The 21,150-nt window shown below is 39.9% G+C and overlaps 1 protein-coding gene across 4 annotated transcripts in view; it reads right to left on the reverse strand.

Annotated features, from left to right (window-relative positions):
• Positions 1–17,432, reverse strand: part of UBA6 (ubiquitin like modifier activating enzyme 6) — a 42,422-nt gene extending 24,990 nt beyond the window's left edge. For 2 of the 4 annotated variants that reach the window (XR_007708179.1, XR_007708178.1), the window contains exons 1-19: positions 17,303–17,398; positions 16,915–17,026; positions 14,559–14,632; positions 12,980–13,074; positions 12,107–12,135; positions 10,869–10,963; positions 10,267–10,378; positions 9,155–9,235; positions 8,458–8,580; positions 7,228–7,351; positions 5,903–6,006; positions 5,035–5,097; positions 3,968–4,044; positions 3,261–3,327; positions 2,713–2,856; positions 1,993–2,060; positions 1,656–1,734; positions 843–923; positions 387–464 (exon numbers count right to left, since the gene is read on the reverse strand). Coding sequence is in view for 2 of the 4 variants with exons in the window: in XM_035557354.2 (XP_035413247.1) it covers positions 387–464; positions 843–923; positions 1,656–1,734; positions 1,993–2,060; positions 2,713–2,856; positions 3,261–3,327; positions 3,968–4,044; positions 5,035–5,097; positions 5,903–6,006; positions 7,228–7,351; positions 8,458–8,580; positions 9,155–9,235; positions 10,267–10,378; positions 10,869–10,963; positions 12,107–12,135; positions 12,980–13,074; positions 14,559–14,599 (1,461 nt within the window). In the remaining 2 variants the exon portion in view is untranslated. Of the gene's footprint in view, positions 1–386; positions 465–842; positions 924–1,655; positions 1,735–1,992; positions 2,061–2,712; positions 2,857–3,260; positions 3,328–3,967; positions 4,045–5,034; positions 5,098–5,902; positions 6,007–7,227; positions 7,352–8,457; positions 8,581–9,154; positions 9,236–10,266; positions 10,379–10,868; positions 10,964–12,106; positions 12,136–12,979; positions 13,075–14,558; positions 14,633–16,914; positions 17,027–17,302 lie in introns of all 4 variants that reach the window. The other 2 variants (XM_035557354.2, XM_050710291.1) reach the window with 2 other exon arrangements.
• Positions 17,433–21,150: the final 3,718 nt, after the last annotated feature.

Here is a 21,150-nt window from a genome sequence, read left to right on the forward strand (position 1 = left end):
AGTTCTATTGAGAACAGACTTCTGCCAGTGCTGTCTGTTTTATTTTATTCTCCCTGAATTTCAGTGGTACAGAAAAGCATTTCTAGCTTGTTAGTTCATGGTGGTTTCTTACACAACACAGCATTTGTCATCTGATTCTTTCTTTGCAAGTCTGAGAGATTTCATTAGTCAAAGACTCCAGTACAAACGAAGATCAGACCAGCCAAGTTTACTCAACCAACACCAGGGATAAGTGGCATGCCAGCATCATCTGGGTATTGTTTGAAAAGATACTGAACTTCATTACAGCCATTAAGTCCTCTCTGCACTCACAGTGGAGCTCTCAGGGAGGACACAGGACAGCAAAACACAACAGTCCAGGAAGTTTACTGAACAAGAAAGTATACCTGTATGTGATGAGGTCGAAAGAGAAATTGCCTGTTCAGGTTGGATTTCTCTATCAAGTCTGGATCTGTAATTGTAACCTAAGTCAGAAGGGGCAAAAGCGACAGCTTAAGTTATAAATAAAGTGTAGCACTAAGCAATACTCTTGAAGAAACCTGTACAGAAATGTGTTAAAAACAAAACACACCTCTTGTCATTCACTATGGCTAACAGCTCTGCCTATATTCATACCGGCTGATTAAATTTTGTTTTAAAATCAAAATATAGCAACTCCACTCCAAGTGTTCTGCCTCTAATTGCATACTACTTCCACTTCATATAGAAACTATTTGCCCCTAGGCCCAGAGATCAACCTGAACAAAGGCTTTGACTTTTTACTACTTTTAATGTAGTCGAAGTATTTAACTATTCCTTGCTACATTACTTTTTCAAAAGCGAAGTGGATGCACATGACTTACCAATCCTTTATCTTGCCCAGTACCAACACCAAGAAGTGCAAAGTTTTTTAGCATTTCACAGCCTATTGCTCCACAGCCAACCTAAAGAAAATGACATTTTTAGAACTGTAAACTTCTGTAAACTGTCCCTGAGGAAGATTGAGGAATTGATTATTCCCCTTTACTGAGCAGCCATTAGACCACATTTGGAATAGAGAGTCCAGTTTGGGGCCCTCCAATAACAAAAAAAGGTGATGAAAAGCTTGGGCAAGTCCAAGTAGGGGGCTGGAGCACCTGTCCTATTAAAAGACTACAGTGGATCCATACTTCCTCAAGATGGAGAAGAGAAAGTTTAAGGTGGACCTAATAGCAGGATTCTGATTCCTAAGAGAAGGTTACTGCCAAGGCAAAGCCAGGTTCTTTATGGAGGTGCACAGCAGAAAGATGAGAGATAATGATCAAAAATTGAGACAGAGAAGGTTCTGACTTGGCATAGGCACACATTTTCTTCTGTAAGACTAAACAGGCATTGGAACTGGTCCAGAGATGTACAACCTTTGTCCTTAGAGATTTTCAAGATTCAAGTGGATTCCTAGATACAAAGCTAGCTCCAGAAGTCAAGCACTGCACTGGACACCATGTGCCACGCAGCTTAGGACTTGTCTATTATATGGATGTCTATGCCAAGTTTGGACCACTTGTTCTGCAGTGACACAAGTAATCAGGGCTAATTTATTATTTTTTTTTTAAATCTTTGAGACAAGTGACATTAGCTGTACTAGCTAGTACAGCTTGAGTATTTGCAAAAAGCCTAACAGTTTCAGTCATACTCACCAAAAAAACATTCAAATTATGCAGCTTCTGGCATAGAGGGTCTCCAATACAAGCCCTCAAGGCATCATACCTATCTCCCCTACGGAGGGGCAGGAAAAAAAAAACAGAAGAGTAGCAAGCTGACATTTATCATGCTAGTATCATTGTTGCCAAACTGCACTTTGATGCAAATTAAGAAAATCAGACTGAGCCCCTGAAAATCCCTATTCCTCCCACGCTCAAATAGGACACACATTCTTAAACCTAAACCTGTCCTCCTCCAGAAGGCTGCACTGAACTCCTGATTGAGACTCAGATATGAAAAGTGCATAAAACAGCAGATTGTATTTATATTTACCGTGGAAGAAATTCTTCAGAGCCCATCTTTTCCAGAGATGTAACAATGTCTAACATATCTATGTACAACTGTAAAAAACAAATAAAAATAAATTTAAAACTGAAAAAAATCACATTTAGTTTAAGAAAATAACGTAAATATTTTCTATGCACAACAGAGTCAAGAAATTTACAAGTCCTGAACTTTTATTGTCAATGGAAGACGATACAGCATTTGGTTCATTACAGTTCACTACACAATTTTAGTGGACAGGAAAAAGTGCCTGGACACAGAGGAAAGCTCACCGAAATCTGTGGCACAACCTTTTGACTTGTGATGTTTTTAACCAGAGGACTGTGATTCTCTAAATTGGACTGTGACGTTTTTAATCTAACTTTATTCTAACACTTGCCCTGTGGGTCCTGAAAGTACAGTAGCTTCAGCAGGCTTCTGCACCATAACACACCTTTGCAGCCCTGTACTGACAAACCAACACTTGCCTTGTTTATAGAAAAAATAATATGATGTCTGAATCCCAAATATGAAAGTTTTGGTTAAAATTGCTGCACTTGCATTATAGAAACAAAACCATCATTTTTTTTTTCCTAAGTTCAGTCTCAAGTCCTTTTTTTCCTCCTGTTAGAAAGTTGTTCGAGTTCTTTTGATCATACAGCATTCACACACAACCGCACATTCATTACATCACCATCAAAATAAAGCTAAAGAAGAAAAAAGCCTTACCCACTGCTGTAACGGAGAAAATTTTCCTGTTACTGCTTTCAGGACTTCCTGACTAGCAACACCACCCACTGCTGCAGCCAGAGGAGCTAGAAATCCCTGAGCAGTTCTAGACAGCCATTTCACTATATCTCCATTTACCCGAGGCTGAAAAATAGGACACGGTAACAACAGATTTATCCCATCAACTGAGCAAGTCAGCACTTTACAGTGCCATAGCTATTGATCTATAGCAAAATAAATTACTTCACTCTGCCTAGAAAAATGATTTCCAGCTAGGGCAGATCCACTACATACCCTGAACATCGAACAAGCAGTTATCTAGAAACTGGATTCACATAGCCACATGGATTCAACACTCATGTCAGGCAACCATTTGGTTGAACCAGTGTTGATACACCACTGTATCACCTTGTGTGGCCTTCATAAAGTCAGCAAATCCATCGCTGGATACAAAGACCAGAACAAGGGCCAAAAACCAAAGCACAACCTTTAGGCAACTAAATGAGTGCATCAGAAATTACTCACAATGACACTGATTTGTTACTCACTTTGTTTTCCAGTGTTTTGCTTACAGACATGGCTATTTTCAGCATTTCCTCAGCATCTTGAAGGCATCTAGACACCAGAGTAGAAACAATAATGATCACTTAAACATTCTATAGTCCTAAAAACATAATCAATGGAGAATGAGCCATTTGCTACAGCATGAAGAGTTTGGAAATTTGTATTGGCTTTAATATTGATCATTAAAAAGCAGTTTAAATGTCAAGGTTGGCTCAAGAATAAGAGTCTCAATGTAGAAGTCCATATGCAAGTCAGCTGCTGAGACTTACACTTTTTAAGTAGCTTTGTCTAATTTGCTTCAAAATTATGCATGTAAAGAGCTACAACTGAAAAAAAATTACCGACAAAAACAAAGCCTTCAGATTTTGAAATCCATAAGCTGCAGGATAACTCAGGAATCGCTGAAATAACTTTTCCAGTTCAACCTTTAAATGTGAAGAAACTGGAACAGAGAAGGACTGCTTTCAGAAGGAAGTGGTTGGATTTTCTGTCTACCTAGGCCCAAGAAAGTGCCATTGCTACACTGAAAACACCTTGTTAAAACCCAGACAGGTACCATTTTGCATCTAGATTTCAGCTTTTCCTTTCTATGTCATCTCTTAAGTACTAGACAGACAAGGAATGCTGCTGCACATCAAGCCAGAGGAGAGATCTGACTGAAGATTTAGCAAACACAAGACTGCTACATTACCCAATGTTTGGCATGCGACCAAAGTTCTCCTGGAAGTGGTTCAAGGCAAGCATGGCAACATGGATCTGCAAAGGTGCCTGTTAAGACAAGAATACACATTGATGAGTTACATACTTAAACTGGAGGAGACAAAAGCAACTGTTTATTTGAACAGTTCTGCTACCTTTTCACTTCCTTGTCTCTTAACTGTACAGCTCCAAGAAAGTTTTTGAGTAGCATTGAAAAGCCAACTTGAGGTATCTTCTGCTAGCAATTTTACAAAATGGGTTCATAAAACATTGCTCAAAAGTAACACAATATCCTTCACACACATTCAGCACCCACTTCAACCAACTTCAACTAAAGAGTCTACCAAAAGAATTTAGTACTGAAATTGGAAAACATGGTAATCTTCTTTTAACTAGACGTTAGAATGTACTGCATTCTGCCAAACCTCAATATCAAAGCCCAACAGTAATGATCGACAGTAAAAAATCTGAACAGACAAGCTAGATCTTACATTATTAGACAAACAAAAAAATCACTAGATCAACCTTTTTTTAGCGTAAGATTTTAATGGGGACAAGACTTACATTCCTTGAATATGAATAATACTTCAATAAAATTGTGTTAGAGGCAAATATGGGTAGCTTTCTTTTGGATTTTAAATACTTTTGAAACTTTTTTCAACGAAAAAATATATTCTCACACTTAACTGCAGTTTCCTACAAGTAATTTTTCTAGATTGTCCTGACTTTGACTCCGGCGTATTTTTTTAATCAACCAAAGATCATCGATAAAGAAAAATCATTCTCTCTTGCAAAATTAATACTCCCATGCATTAAAGAGTTATGAAAACCCAAGATTTTAAACAGCAGATTTAGAGAAGTGGATAACAAATTTCTACAGGGATCTAAACCATAATGTACTCTCTGTGTGAACACACAAACTGATATCCTACTCTCATTTCATACTTTAAATTCTCATTTTAACTACTGCAGAAGAGTTAAAAAATATGTTGTTGTACATATAAAGCTACAGATCACATTCTTTGTTTTAGAGTTAAAACATTCCCATATATTAATTACCTCAGGCTTGCTAAAGTCTGCAACTAGGCATAATGGATTTGTTAGCTGCTTCTCCAACCGTTCCTGGAAAAAAAGAATGCATGAAAATAACAGTTACTGAAGGACATGATGGTCACTGCTATCTCACAAGACAATTCTCTTCCTGAAGAGACTAAGAACTGAATATCCTTTCTCACTAGCATTTTTATTACCGTCTTCATTACTAATACCTGGAAAGATGTAAAAAAATAATAACATACCGCAAATTTTATAAGTTAAAAGTGTCACAGAGATGTTTTACATTGCAGTGGCAAGACTCATTTCCAGAACTGCTCTGTTGTCATCTACCAAAGATTTTACAACTGGTTGTGTGCTTGTAAAAACTTCACAATCCAGCAAGAAACAGGAAGCCACTGGTTTGCAGAGACAAGACACAGCCCATACGCTGAGCTGGGCACTTCCATACCACCAGCAGCTGATCCTTACTTCCAGCTTTTTACCAGGATGTTTAAAGGCAGCCAAGATTTATTTTCTGTGGGTTCAAAATGGATCACAGCACCATGTGCCTTGCAGTCCCTCTCATACAAACTCATCCACTCTTGCTTGTTCTCAGAAGGCTGCCAAGAAACCACGTATTTGTAGACTTTTACGGACTCCCCAGCACTACAGGGATAGGCCACCCCTATTTTTTTCCCGGCCTCTACATTGGCCAGTAACTTTGAATTCAAAGTATTTCTTATTCTTTGTGTTTTATTAATAAGTAACACTATCCTTACCCAGTAACTGTAAACCTGTATCATGGTTAACCAAAACATGTATCTCCTGAACTCTGCTTTCAGTGCTTAGACTGTTATCACTGAGGAACCTGATTGTGTCAAGGAACACTTACAAAGTAAAACATCTTGGGGGTCTTCACTTGGACAGCTATGCCACCATGCAAGTAAGGCTCCATATCTGATGTATCACCAATGCTGAAGGAGTAAGGTGACACCACTGGAAAGAAGAAAGAATAAACACTGGCAATGCATGTTACAGTTCTACAAACAATAAAGAGTTGTTTTTTTTTTTCCCCCCAGTGTTTTTTATGTTCTAATGTTTTAGCATGCAACTTTGCTTTGAAACTGTGAATACAACTGATCCTCCTAACTAATGGGATTGTCTCTGCAAGGTTCTGGGCCAAAGTATTACTCTCACATGATCCGTGATGAAATAAGCTTTTTAGAGTAGCAGCAGATTTAACAAGAATTCTGATGACCACAGCTCTGTAACAACAGTGAAATCACTCAGTTTTATTTGGACTGTGCACAGCAGTGTCCAATATACCAGTCAGAGTAGGATTTTAGCCCAGTGACTAGAACCACAAGAAATCAAGAAAAATGCTCCAGCTGCCAAGCAAAGCAAGTTAAATCTTTCCTCTTTTACCACCTGGAGCATCACCCAGATAAAGCAAGACAACATACAAATGTTTTGGTATCTCAGAGGACATGAAAGTTGAAACCAAAAGCCGGGCCATGATTAGGAGGAAGAAATAGCATCAGAACTAGCTAAACAAATGAGTCCAGAGAAAACAGACTCAACCACCTTTTGAAGGTACAATTTTTATCTCAGACCACAAAGTACTAAAAAACAACTGAACAACTCCACAACTCCTAACACCCATTCTCCCTCCTTTTCAATTGGGTGAATCCCCATCATCCAAAATGAACTGAGTAGTAGGCCTTGAGACCTACACGATGAAGATGAAAGCAAGTCAAATGGCAGTTCACGAGAAATATTTCAAAAGCATGCTCAGAAACTGAATGATGTCAATGCTTCCCAATACACTTACATTATCACCCAAGAAACTACAAGCCATACAGTGACACGCACAGTGGTGTTAATTTAGTCCAAAACAGGTTTTACAGGACTCTCAAAAAAAAAAAAAAAAAAAAACCAACACAACCCGAAAAATCAAAACAGTTTTGTCAGTCACCTCAGAGATTGCCAACTAGTTTCTACTAGCTGGTAGTTTCTACTACTTCTTAAGGAGCAAGACGAGTTTAGAAAAGCTTCACAAAATGGAAATGAAACAACACTATAAAGACCTCCATGCCAGATGGCAATTTTTCATGTGAGCTCTGTACAACCCAGAACTCTTCTGGCTAGAATAACAGTGCAGTGGACTAAAAAAGGCCAAAAAATAAGTATATTGCAAATGAGTCAGAAACAATTTACCTGTTATTTGGTGTGTGGACCCATTTAAACATGACATTCCGTTAACTTCACGAAAGGTTAAGAACTGTCCAGTTTCAAGCCTGTGTGGATGATTTTCAAGGCAAGTGACAATGCCAGGATTTGACTGAAAGCAAAAATGGCAAAGTTAGGAAGGAGAAAGGAGTCTTGTATAAAGGAGTCATGCTTTATCATAGACAAAAAGCTTTTTGCCTATTGAAGCTGCAGCTAATGCTTCTAGTGCCTCATTTCTGCCATAACAAGGGATTTATCCAAAATAATATTTCCACTTCAGAGAGTGGAGCAAGGTACAACTAAACTCAAGTATCAGATTATCAATTAAGAAACAATTTAAGAAAAATATAATCCTTACCCTGGCATGTAGTCAGGACAAGATGTGAAACAACTGTGTACAGTTTATGTAATTAATGAGGATCAAATCATTCATTCCACTTTAAAGATACCAAAGAATTGGCTACCCAAATCATCGTGTCATGAGCTTTAATTCAAATCAAATACCATTTGTTATACGACCCCTTCTAGCTTTATTATTGTTACATCTAGAGTGGAAATATGACAAAAGACTTGCTACTGGATGAATAAGGTTCTTGTCTGGACTTCCAAACAGACTTGAGAGGAGCCAAAATCGTTTACATTTACAAAATACAAGATCAAATAGATATACTCTCCCATATTCTCCACTGAAAGTGTTATTCATAACATCCTTTTCTTGCTGCCTTTGCTTTGGGAGGTTAAAACAATCAACTCTTAAGTTTCTTCTCAAAGCAGGCTCTTGATCCCCTTGATCATTCTGGTGGTTGTCCTCTATATGTGATGTAGTTTCTCATAAAAAGGGCCAGTTTCATGACTATTCTAGTCATGACTATTTTAGTCATGAAACTTGGTTTGAAGACTTAACCTATTCCCACAACAAGGCTATATCTCCTCTACACACTTCAACTTTTCCTTTCACTCAACAAGAAAAAAAAGCCTCAATGTTATTACGTTACATTCAAGCAATGACAAGGAACATCTGCATGCTCTCTGATGTAAGCACTCACCACTGACTGTTTTTGACGTAGACACTACAATCAAGGAGCTTGATTTGCCTCTGCTATGCAGTTTTCAACTGCTTACCAGGCTGATAACTTGAAATGCTCTGCTTGGTCATTTAGACAATAATGAGTCATAACAAAGTAAAGTTATACCAGCACAATAGCTTCTATCCCTTACTTGTGTAATATTTGAAATGAAGATTTCCTTTGGTTCCTCTCCTGTTGTATCCAGCACTTCAAATTCATCACCAAAGTCACAAAACAGACGTGAACATATTCCGTACGCATCTGCACTGATGAACTACAAGACCAAGTAAAAATTGTAAGTATCCCTAAAACAGTATATACCAAAGGAATGAACTTTCAACATCCAACCTTGTCCAAGGCTAGCAGGTATAACTTCTGCTCTGGTGGAAACCTGTGACATACACCCAGGTCACTGACTCTACAGCACAGCATTAATGACCGATTTGAACTCACATTAGCATTTCAGAACCTCTACACAAAAACCAGGAGTCATAGCAATAGGCCATGAAGTACTGCCATTTCTACTACTGCCACATTTGGTCTCACCCTGTTCTCTCATAACAGAAGTTTTGAGCTAACAGTGAAAACTATTCACCAGCAGATTCCCTCCCCCTCCCCTCCCCCCCAAAAAAATATTAACCAAGCTATGGTTACCCATGTAACATCAGACACATGCACAGAACAGAACTGCAGCAGCATATCCCCAAAAACTTACTCTGCTCTGTCATTGTGGTATCTGCATAAAACTATATACCTCATAACCCACTTTCTCAGTTTCTGGATAGAACATGCTGGAGGTGCAGAATGCTTGCTGTATGGATTAATTGTGTGTTTAAGTTTTCTGTTACCTTGATGGGTGGCTGCTGAGCATGACAGAAGTCATTAATCTTCTTCTGCAGCGATAGGCTTACTTCAGTCAGTATGACGCACTGTGAACAAGAACACAAATAAAGCTGAGACCCTGAAAGCAATCATTTTCAGGGTATGGAAAAGGTAGTAGTAGCAATAAGTGACTTTGGCACAATGAATGTCTAAGATTCCTTTCCCTACTACGCCCAACAGAGAAAGTAGTCTCAAGTCAGTTTTCTCATCAGATAGGTTACTGCTCCACAAGTTCTTGAAGCAAGATGAACAGGACCAGGAACAGCAAATTCTCACTTTTTATCACAACTTTGAAACTCAAAACCTAATTACAATACTCAAGAAAACAGTTACAGGTAATTTCTGAGAAAACGTAGCTCTTGAATTTCAAGATTAAAGTTCGCAGAACAAACAGTAGTGCCAGTGCATACCAAGAGGTCTGCACAAGATTCAAGTACCGGTGTTCATTAAGTTGCAGACATAACGCAGTTCCTGCAAGCATTCTTTTCAAGTTCAAGTTAACATTGGGTTGCAAAGCTTATGCAGTGTGTCCCAATTCAGTTATACACATATCACTGTAGCTGGGGCATTCGGAAATTTGGTTAGCTTGGGTGTAACCAATAGCCACACAGTACAAGCTGCCAGCTTATCCCAAGCCATGCACACAGGCAGAAGACAGCTGACTGAACAACTGAAAAAATCTTCCTTCCACTACATTTCACTAGATATGCAGATACATACATAAATGACCTAATTAAACAGCCTGAGTTTCTACTGCATGGAATACAATGTACAAAACACATGTAGGACACTGTGCAATGACTGTTAAAAAGTCATTTTTGTCTTGCAAATAAGAAAACTATTGTACAGCAATCTCAATTAGCTATTTGTTGTCATAATAAATTCCATAAGTGACAAAGTAAATTGATAGGAACAGTTTTAGCCTTGAAAATACGAGCATGACCATTTCATTCATCCAAAGACACATTTCTTTCTTTCCATCATCTCAAGATACACTTCAAAGTTTGCTTTCATTTTATTTACTTATATTAAAAGCTCTGAGCAAAATACTGTGACATTTAAATTAAGAGTGACATACCTGGTAGTGCTTTAGGAAAGACAGATCTGTGGTTTCCTCTAATGGCACAGTTGATGCTGCTACGTGGACATATGGATTAAGTTCAGCAATACGATGAAGTGTGGCCTCAGCCCTGAAACAATTTCCAAGTTTTTTTTAATGCTTTTACAAAATTTTATTTTCTAAACCAAATTTCATACTACAAACACCCTACAGGAGTCCTGCAGAAAGTATCCTGGTAACAATCAGCAACTCATTTCTTCACACTTCAATTCCTAGCAGGTCTGAGGAAAACAGCTCTGTCCAACAGACAGTGAGACATTCTAGTCTTGCAAAGGTGGCTGAGAAAGTCTAAGAAAGAAATACACCCTGGCCCTCATTACTAAATTAATATTACAAGCTTCCAGCTGCAAGAAGTGAGATATTTGACTCAGGATTCCAGCCCCAACCTAGACTTCTCACGATATTGTCATTGTACTCAAAGCCAGCAACTCCAAAGGTAGGGGGTTAACAAGTACCTGACATTATTAACAGCTCTTAGACACTGAACTGCTATTTTTTCCACTGATCACTGTTGGTCCTAGTCAAGTTCAGTCCTCCCTCACCCCAACGACTTCACCAACCTGTTCCTTTGACTAAGTATGTCATCTTCGTGGATGAAGAAATTGATCCCTAAATCCCATTTTGTGCATTGCTTGGTGTCATGAACTGTAAGAGCCTAAGAAAGAGAAAAAGCATTTACTGGAAGAACTATACATGGTTTTAGCACCCAAAATGATGGATTAATCCCCATAAAAAAGCTGGTGGACTAGCATTGCAGAAGACCTAGTTGTACCATATATAGGAATGAACTCCTCCATCCTCTTTGCCAAGAGAACTCTTACTGTTTGAGAGAGAGGAGTGCATCTGAAAGATGCATTACATTAAATATTTTCCTTGCAGCTTGCAATGATGAGAGTATGTAAATACCGAGGATGATTTTTGCCACACTGCAACTAAAGCACAACTGCAATCTGTAACTGAACAATCTCCCAAAATTATAAATAAGCAGATTTGTGTGTGTGATTGGAAGAAACAGCCTTAAAAGGCTTCTCTAATAACATTAATTCCAGCAGCACAAAGGCAGTTGTTGGATTAAAACACCCAACCATTTTAAATTCTATACAAATGGATTCTGGCGGGTGACAGACTAGGAAAACATTTTGAACAGATTGGCGTTTCAGTTTACATCACTCCTTTTATGAGTGGTGACTTTGTCAACGAATTTTGTGAATTCAATGCCTGATGAGCAGCTGGATGAAATACTACATGAGGTATTTCATGGAATCGTAGAACGGCTTGGGTTGGAAGGAACCTTAAAGATCATCCAGTTCCAACCTCCCTGCCATGGGCAGGGACGCCACCCACTAGATCAGATTATCCAGGGTCTCATCCAGCCTGGTCTTGAACACCTCCAGGGATGGGGCATCCATGGCCTCTCTGGGCAACCTGGTCCAGTGCCTCACCACCCCGAGAGAAGAATTTCCTCCTAACATCTAATCTAGGTCTCCCCTCTTTTAGTTTAAAACAATTCCCCTTTGCCCTATCATTATCTACCTGAGCAAAAAGTTTCAGAATGCTTCTACTAAGAATCCCAAAAGGTACAAAAACTCAGATTTCACACTAAAGCAAGACCCATACCTTACTACTAGGACATTCAGACTATTAAAGTTTTTGCTCTAGAGTCCTCTTTTTTTTTTTTTTTTTTGCAATCCTCCCAGAGAAAGACAGTTTCAGAAACTTAAAATTAGTTAGCTAGTGGTGTCGTCCCTTTCCCTCCCACTCACCTAAGAATACCCAACAACAGAACTGTTTTACATACCTTTACCCCAGCCAGAATGATATTTTTGGCTGAAAAAAAGAAACACACAGAAAGAGAGAGGGACTGTTGCAGATTTTTTGCAAAGCTGTAAGTGAAAAGTTATGTGGGTGGACAATAACAGTATGTCACTCCTAAGAACTTCACAGCTTAAGGGTTTGTTTTCTTTTATGTTTGGTTTAAGTATTCTACAGCACCACTGAAAGCAGAATAACATGAGCAAGGTTAAAAGGGCTCTCTACATTTGTCGTTCACCAGCTGTTCATCCCACAAGTGTGATTACAGAAACACTAATGACAATAAACAGCAGAACTTGATAGATCAATTCTGGCATCTGGTGCAGAGCCCCATCAAAGCCAACTGAAAGGGTAATACCCCAGGTACAGACAAGACTAGTCTTGGCTGGTTCTTGAAGAGTAAAGGAAATGATTATTGGAGTCTCTTGCACTGGGACAATTATGCATTTTTCACCAAACTGCATCTGTTCCCCTATGCCTTCATGCCCCCATTTCCTACACGGAAATAATTTAGTCTATGGTTATTCCTACATTAGGTTCATTGACACTGAAGCCTAAAGGAATAACTTGGATTATCCAACCTCAACCTTCACCCAAGACACAAGACACTGGGTAAAGCTATCTGGCCTTTGGAAGCATATTTTAAAATAGAATTTAAATCTTTGTTCTATTAACAAGATAGTTTGACAGAAGCCCAAGATCTTTCCAGCAACTATGTTACTTACGTGTCATGAACATATATATATTCACTCAGATTTTACAGATGTACTTATTACATCCAAAATAAGCTTTAGAAGTAATCTCAACAGTATGTTTACATACACTTGTTTCTGCTTACATAAATGTTGCCTGAACTTACCAATCTCCACACCAAGACCACCTATACCACTCAGGAACACGTGGGACTGAGCCATCTTCTGCATTGCTGTGTCTCCAAGAACATATCTCTGGCGACTACATCAAAGATAAATTCAAATAAAAACAAGATACAAATAAAATCAAGAGCAAGATAAAATATTTTCATTTTGAAGTAGCTATTCCTTTCCTGCTATCAACCCAGTCAGTTTCTAATATGCAATATGTTTCTAATATGCAATAGTTATGCAGATGAACGTGTCACTAGTGACGCATGCACAGCTATATTTACCACTTCTCAATTCATCAAGCAACTGAGGATGTAACATACATGGATCTGACCTGTATAGTACTTTAGGAAGTAAATGCATATCAATGGTAATGTTTTCACCAACAACTGAAATAGCAAAATGCATTTACTACAGTGTTTCTCAATGTTGGGTTTTAGAGAGGAAGAAATATATATATATATTTTAAAGCAGTGCAAATTTTTTCCAGGATAGTATAAAATCACTTCAGAATTAACTCTTGAAGAGACAAGCAAACTAAAAAAATTCTTTGCTATCAGAAATATTCAAATCAGAGGGTGCAGCAGCTTTTGTAGTCAAATCCTGAGCTCTGAAAGACACTCAGTTTCTAACCACACAATTAAATTAAAACCATTTTAAGTAAAACTTCCTGATTGACAAGTATGACTTTCCCACGATTTGTGTCAAAAATCCATACAAGTGCTGAATTCGGTGCCTCATTTGTCCAGCATACAGAAGATGTGAATTTATTTATTTTTAATAAAGAAGCTTCTCACTTCACCATGTTTTTCTAGGGATACCATTTGTTCCAGTACAGGGTCTTTAAGCTACTGTCATGCCAAATGACCTCAAGTCACTTCTAGATAACAAATTAAAAAATATAAAAAGTTAAAAGCAAAACTAAGGTCCAGTCCAAACCCAACACCCTGGTATCCGGAGGATGAGAGAAATACTGATGATACACATGCAGACAGAAATAAATGAAATAAACGATGTAGTAGGTAAATTACATAGCATAGAACAGAAGGACAAAAAAAGACTGTACTGAAAGAAAATAAGGAACAAATAAGAGAGGAATATCTACTTAGTTAAAGGAGTAACAAGCTAGAGTCAGGAAGAAAAAGAATGTATTTCAAACAAGAAAAGTATTAGTCCTGGTTTCCAAAAAGCTCTCATTATTGATACTGTTGAAATTGTGTTCAACACTGTAGTACATAACTACGTTTTTACTGGAAAAATACTAATAGTCAGAAAGCACCTGTTAGGATACCAATAAAGGAACAGTTTTACATGAAGATGTGTTATATCTGCAATCCAATCAGTTCTCATAACTAACTGTAGTTTAAGAAACTTTGCGGAAAGTGGATTCAGTTTCACATGCTGGACATTTCACCCCTCTGCTTTTAAAGTGAGGGACAGAACAGTTCGAGTACATACACCTGGACCTAACAGGCAGCAGATACTGTTTTCAAGTCTTGTCTTTCACGTTAATGGGAGTAGATCCAAGTGTTGCTGAAGCACCAGGAGTAACACATTCAAATCAGGTATTCTTACCTATACAAAGCATCATCAATTTCCATAGAGTCTGCCGCCATGACCCAATGCGATTTGTTTGCACTAGAATGGCACTAGAGTACAAAAAGAAAGAATGGTTACATTGGATGCAATTTCAGTTTATTCCCTCTCCCTATCACCATTCAATTCTTCAACAGAAGAACTGAAAAACACAGAAAGCGGTGTTATGTAAGAGTTACTTTGAACATTGAGAAGCCTGCAGAACAACATGGCACCTAGGTAATTAAAACACACAGGAGCCAGAAGACAAGAAACCTCAAACCTTCAACACGTGAACTCAAAATACAGAGACACAATTTCCTCACTGAGGAGACACAAGACTTATTTCTTGTATTTGCCACAGTTGGATTTAGTAAAAGTAAAATTTAATGTTAACAGCTCCAAGTCATTTAATTTGGTTCTACTTGTTTGCTGCTTATTTTGAATAGAAGAAAGGCGATCCCTGAATGACTATGAATAGTTATTTATGCTGCACTATTTTTATATTAATTGAAAAAACTCAGGAAACAAATTACCGTTATAGCTAACTGAAGAAATCAATATCCAAAAGCACTTCAAAAATCTATGACGTATAAGCTAGTGGAAAGTACTCAAGATGTAATAACATTTATTTTTAAATTTACTTTATAAGATGTAAATTAATACAACATTTAACTAAGACATCACGTTAAACACTTCAGTAGGACTTCAGTATGTACGCAGTTAAGGAGTTCATTAATTAGCAAAGACCTTTTCATTGTGAAGTTACCTAAGGGATAACTAAGCACTAGGATTAGGAAGAAATTCCATCACTGGGCAGGCTGTTCTTTTGTTATGCAGGCTTGGAATTTGTGCTTTCTAGATCCGACAGGAACTACCACCAAATACAGAAGCAAAACAGTCCCCACACTTGACCCAGAACATCAGTTCTCATCACTACTAGAGAGATGCACATCTTAATACAACTCCCTACAAACGGACTTGGAAACGACGAGATTTTGAGACAAAGGCTGACAATCCTTTCTCCTAAGAGATCACGTGTAAAGAACTAGATATGCTAAGAGTACTAAGGAGTTTTCCCTCTGAGATCATGGATGCACAAATATACTCTGAAACAGCAGTAATACTGCCCACAGGTTAACTCTTACTTACTGTTCAGATGCCTTTAGTGCATATTGTAATATTTCTGATGTGCAGCACCTACACAGCCTGGCACAACTTGGGACCAGAACATTTTGATCTGAAATTTGCCCACTTGTTTTCTCAGACCACAAGGTAGATAGTTCTGCAGTATGGCAGTGAGGGACAGACAGGGTTACACTGCAAAGCCGGCCACAGATCTGACCAGTTAAGCTGCTCCACAGTGTGGACACTAAATCCCACACGTAGGCCAACAAAGAAAGCAGTCAGCATGCGGCACCTCCATTGTATCTGCACAACCAGCCACTTCAGCACAGCTCCCATGCCTTTACACAGCAAGCACTGAAAATAACCAACGCCAGCGTTACTACATCATCCTGGGATCCAGCTCTTAAGGCAAGAAGTAACAGACCTTATCTGATGACAGACTTGAGTCCCTGCTCAGGTAAAAGCCTAAATTACATCCTCTGTGTGGGTGACAAGACTGAAAGTCCCCTCAAGACAAACCAGTGCCATCTCATTATGGCCAAGATCAGCCATCCCTGAGCTGTTCTGCTCCTCCACAGCACAGGCACTTTGGAACTGCCCAACGCTAAGTGATTTTGGCACTCTCAGGTGGGGAAGCTGACCCACCCCAACGTAAAACACACCTACCTTCCTCCCTCACAACCCCCCAGCTACTCCTGCTGACAGCCACCACGTGCTCTCCCTGACAGCCATTTGTGAATAATGGGGGTGTGCGATGAATACACCAGAGGTTTGCCACCTGCATCCCAGACCCATTTGAGAAGGACCTTTTCAATATGCTTATTGATTCCCAACTCTCTTCGTATGGCACAGAGCTGCTGCCAGGTATATCACGTTTGGCAAAACATGGTTTGTCATGCCAAAATAGGTCTTTGTAGTACTATTATCTAGTGGCCAAAGTACAAAACTCTGTTAACATACTCCTGCATCCAAGTTGTATTTCGTATTACCTCACCTCATATTAAATCTGTCTCAAAGAATGGCACATAATACAGGGGGTAGGTCCTTCTAGTTACTATCAGTTGTTCAACATTTATACATTCACTTCCATTTCTTTTTAGCCTCAGCTGTTTGTGGGACAGCCCAGGGACAAACTGGGAGGCTATGTCTGACAAAGAAGGGCTAAGATATTCTGAACAGCAAAGGCACCGAAGCGGTGGTGTTGGGCTGTTTTCATGGTCCTTCTTACCTCAGAGTTAGCACAGGCTACAGCAGAATAAGTCAGTTACTTGCTGTTCAGCAGGCAGGCCTGGGTTCATCCCACCTACCCACGGTTTCCAGAGGCAGTTGATGCAGACTCCCTGTTTGAGCAGCGGAGGGAGAAGACGCTCAGACCCGCTATTAGCCGCCCCGCCGGGCACCGCCGAGCTAAAACCGCACCTCGGCTCTCCCCAGGGTCTCCACGGCGAAGCCAACCGGCGTCAAAACAAACTCGAGCCGCCTTCGGCAGCCCCAAACCCGGCCCTCCCCGCGGCCCCAAGCCCGGCGGGCAGCCCCGCCGCTACCTCTCGCCCCCGGGGAGCCGGCCCCCAGCCCCGGCCACCTCCCCGCCCCGGGGCCCCACCGCCCGCTCTCACCGCGGCGGCCTGGCGCTGCGAGCAGGCCCGTGCCCTGCCGGCGGTGCCGGGGAAGAGAAGGCAGGAAAGGGGTGGGAAGCGGCAGCGACGCCGGTGCCGCGGCTCTTCCCCGCCTGCGCCGACATGAGGGGCCGGGCTACGGCTGCCACCTCCTGCTCCTCCTCCTCCCGCCCCGCCGCGACATGGCGGCCGCGGGGGACGGCGGTGGAAGTGGTCCCGGCCATCTTCGGTGTCGCTCTCCTCCGCGACCCAGGAGGCGATCGCTGATGCCGGAGAGACGGTTTCTTCGAGGGGCTCCAATGTTTTCTGGGGGCGCGGGGCTCGTCAGGGGTCGGGGGCAACCTGGCCCTGAAGCTCTTCACCCGAGAAGCAGGGCCGGGAAGTCACGTTGTAGGGGCTAAATTTGCCCCAAGCGCCCCGGCAGGTGTTTTTCGAGATAGTTTTCTTCCAGCTTCTGGCTGAATTTGGTGATTTGCAACTAAAAGCTTGTGAAGTCAAAGACAAAATCTGTGCACTCAGCTTTTCTTATTCTGCAAGCACTGTGTGGTTAAAATAAAATTAAAAGTCCTGTTACATTAAATTGTTACCAGTTTACACAATAGATTATTTCTAAAACATGCCCTTGAGGTATCATCTCCATGTCGTGCAGGACATGGTGTGGCCTATCTCAAAAACAGACGCTTTTATTAAATGGGTGCTAGGGAGTGAAATTTTGGCATCCCAAGCACAAATGCTAGGTGGCATCTAAAGGCATACAGGAGCACAGATCTGGCACAAAGTGGTCACACAGTCAATACACAACATCCCACACTGAAACAGTATGGGCTTGTGGAAACTTCCTTTGTTTTTTTGGTGCCATTCAACAAGTGCTGATCAAAGCAAGCTGTGGCAACTATCACTGTCTCCACAAAGTTCTGGCACCAGCAGCTCCACATCCTCTATACATACTTTCTTTGCAGCCTCCTCCCATTTCCCAGATTCTGGTTAAGGTCCCAGTACTATCAGGCAAGTGGAATTTCCAGCGTAAGCCCTGCCTTCGCTTGTGCTGTCCCTCACCATTGGGTTAGGTGAGGTGAGTGTAAATCTGCCTTGCTATCTCTGACACATCTTATTCAGATAAAATGGGAGGGATACATTGTTGCACAACCAACAATGATGGAAGAAGTGTCATTGCATACAGTTTATACAGAATAGCCACCTTTTATTTTTAAATATTTGTTACTCTTTTAGAAAACTGCATTCTATATTACATGAAAAAAAAAAAAGCAAGTCAGCCTATTCTCTATCTTGATTGTTTTTTTGGGGGGAACTTCTAGAGACAAGATGTCCCAAGTTTTGTCCTTTTAGTGCACGCATGTGAGCATCTGCTACATTATTTTAATTATTTTAGCATTTTTATCTCATATGACTCGAATTAAGAGTCCAAAGGAACTTCCAAGTCTTCATCAGGACTTACACCACAATCCAACAATGCACGCAGCTTTTGTACTGAATTATTAACTAAGGCTAAGAGCAGCTGGACAGCATTCATCTTTCAAACACAGGCTATGGTTTGGCAGGATCAGGGTTGAAGTACTTGCCTACTACATGCCTTTTTAAAATTGTATTTATTTTTTATGTAAATAGAACACATGGAGAAGATGAGGACAAACTTCACAGGTCCACTAGAGGCCACTAGAAGTCTAAAATGCTGGACTCCAAGGCGGGTAAACAGAGAAAGCAATACGGGATGAAAAGAACGCAATTCGTACTAGTAAGGCAATTAATATTTAAGGCTGGTATTTGCTTTCTGTCTTTTTCACATAATAGAAAAAATCAAAATACACAAAAATATAAAATTAATTCTGTTATTTCAATGACTCAAAGAGCAATGCACATACCTGATGAGCAGAATTAAACAGAGTCCCAGCTATAAAGGGTGAAAAAAAGCAAAGAAAAGTTTAAACTAAGCCAAAAATGTCAGCTTTGGGTTCGCCATTTTGCTAATTTTTCCTTCAGTGATTTTTTACCTTTAATTTTGTGGTTTCTTTCCTTAAAATTAGTCTTTTTCTATTTTTTTTAAGATTAAAATAAGTTCTTTAAAATAAGAAGCTTTATCAATCATGCTGTGAAAAAAATTAAAAATCTGCTCCCTACCCTCTTCCTGTCCTGGCTATTGAACACTTAAGAATCATGGAATAGCTTGGGTTAAGATATCAGTTGCTTCAGTATGCAATCATCTTACAGTGAACCCTCAAAAGCTCTTTGCCTGAATGGAGAAATAGCAACATCCAGTTAATTCTTGCCCAGCAGTTTGGCAGGAATAAAGCAAAGACTAACCATCAATGAAGCTGTAAATGTGGACATTCTAAGACAAATTGCCAAATAAAGCATGACAGGTTTTGTTTATCCCAGCGGGCAAAGAAGCTGGTTCTCAAAAGCATCAGCTATTAGCAGGTGTACTAAGGAGCCCTCTAGGCTGATGGTACCAAATCAAAAAACATACGGGTTTTGTGCTTATTTTCCAAGATTGCAAAATTTGAAACATCTGGAACCATTTGACTTGGTTCTTTTTGCCCGTAGTATCCTTTAAAAAATATATATATAACCCTAAGATCTTAGTTATAAAAAATAAAATATTAAAAAAAAAATCCCAATTCCAGAGTTGTCATTCTACTAAAGTCAGCTATAGCATTTGAGATTGGCAAAAGGTACCAAACAAGGCTGTCAGCTTCCTGACTTGCTAAGGCCAGTCAGTGGTACATTGCTGTGGTCAGAACAACATTTTTGTACTTGAGGCAATTCACACCCCAAATCCCTTTGTGACTTCAGTTCACGTGCGCTATTGTAGATGCATTCTGTATGCAAATATTGAATACATCTTTAAAGCCTGTGTCTGCAAAAGGAGCTGAAGCTGATAGCTGCAAATCTCCCTTCCACCTGCTGTGAAAATCCCAGCCGTTAACACATTTAAGTCTCAATTTTTTGATTTCCAGGCATGATTTCACATTCTTAACGAGGACTCCATAATGGTGATTTGGGGGATGTGTTTGCTTCTCTGATTTATTTATTTAATAAATTAGCTGACAAACCTTCGTTTTCTCCCTAAAAACATATTATTTGGCAGTATTATGGCCAACGCAGTTCAGTTTAACACACAGGCCTGTGCAGAAATTACCATAAATCCACATCAGCAGTGTTCCTTCAGTGGATTTTCAAATATCCTGCCACAGGCTATGGCTTGCCCTGGGCTCTTAAAGCAGTAAGGTGCTGCCTAGTAAGGCTTTAATCTCCTTTTTTTTGCAGGACAAGCAGTGTAGGAATGCTTTGCTAGCGTGTTTAAAGGGCCTCCATCTTCCCCAGTGGGGTGGGCTAAAGGATCTTCTCACTTAAGGCTGCTCTAGTAAGTGACACCTTCCTAGAAACCACATTAACAATGTTCTTATAATCCTGATCCAGATAAACAAAGGTGGTAATTACCCAAGCTGATTCCAGGCTGACGTGCATGAAAGCATTTTCAAAAGCAAGAGCCAGTTTCTCCATGTACATGCATCTCCAACACAGGCTGCAAGTTGCCAGATAAATATTAATTGGCGTACATAATATCTTTTGGCTCTCAGCTCTTCTAATTTGTTAACAGGAGCAGTAGGTATGAAATTGGAGTTTCTTCAAGCTTTACTTACATAAGAAATCCCAGTGACTGCTTGATGTCATTCAGCCAGACCTCCTCATGTGGTTAGGCCTTGTGCAATCAGGTTCTTACTTGCTTCCTATTTGTGCTCCAGGTTGCAAGTTAGTATTGGGCAAGCTTTAACCAACCTGATTTGAATAACCTGGAGTTTGGAAAATGTTTCTGGAAGCCGTAAATC

Source organism: Cygnus atratus, chromosome 4, assembly GCF_013377495.2.
Source record: "Cygnus atratus isolate AKBS03 ecotype Queensland, Australia chromosome 4, CAtr_DNAZoo_HiC_assembly, whole genome shotgun sequence".
Classification (NCBI taxonomy): domain Eukaryota; kingdom Metazoa; phylum Chordata; class Aves; order Anseriformes; family Anatidae; genus Cygnus; species Cygnus atratus.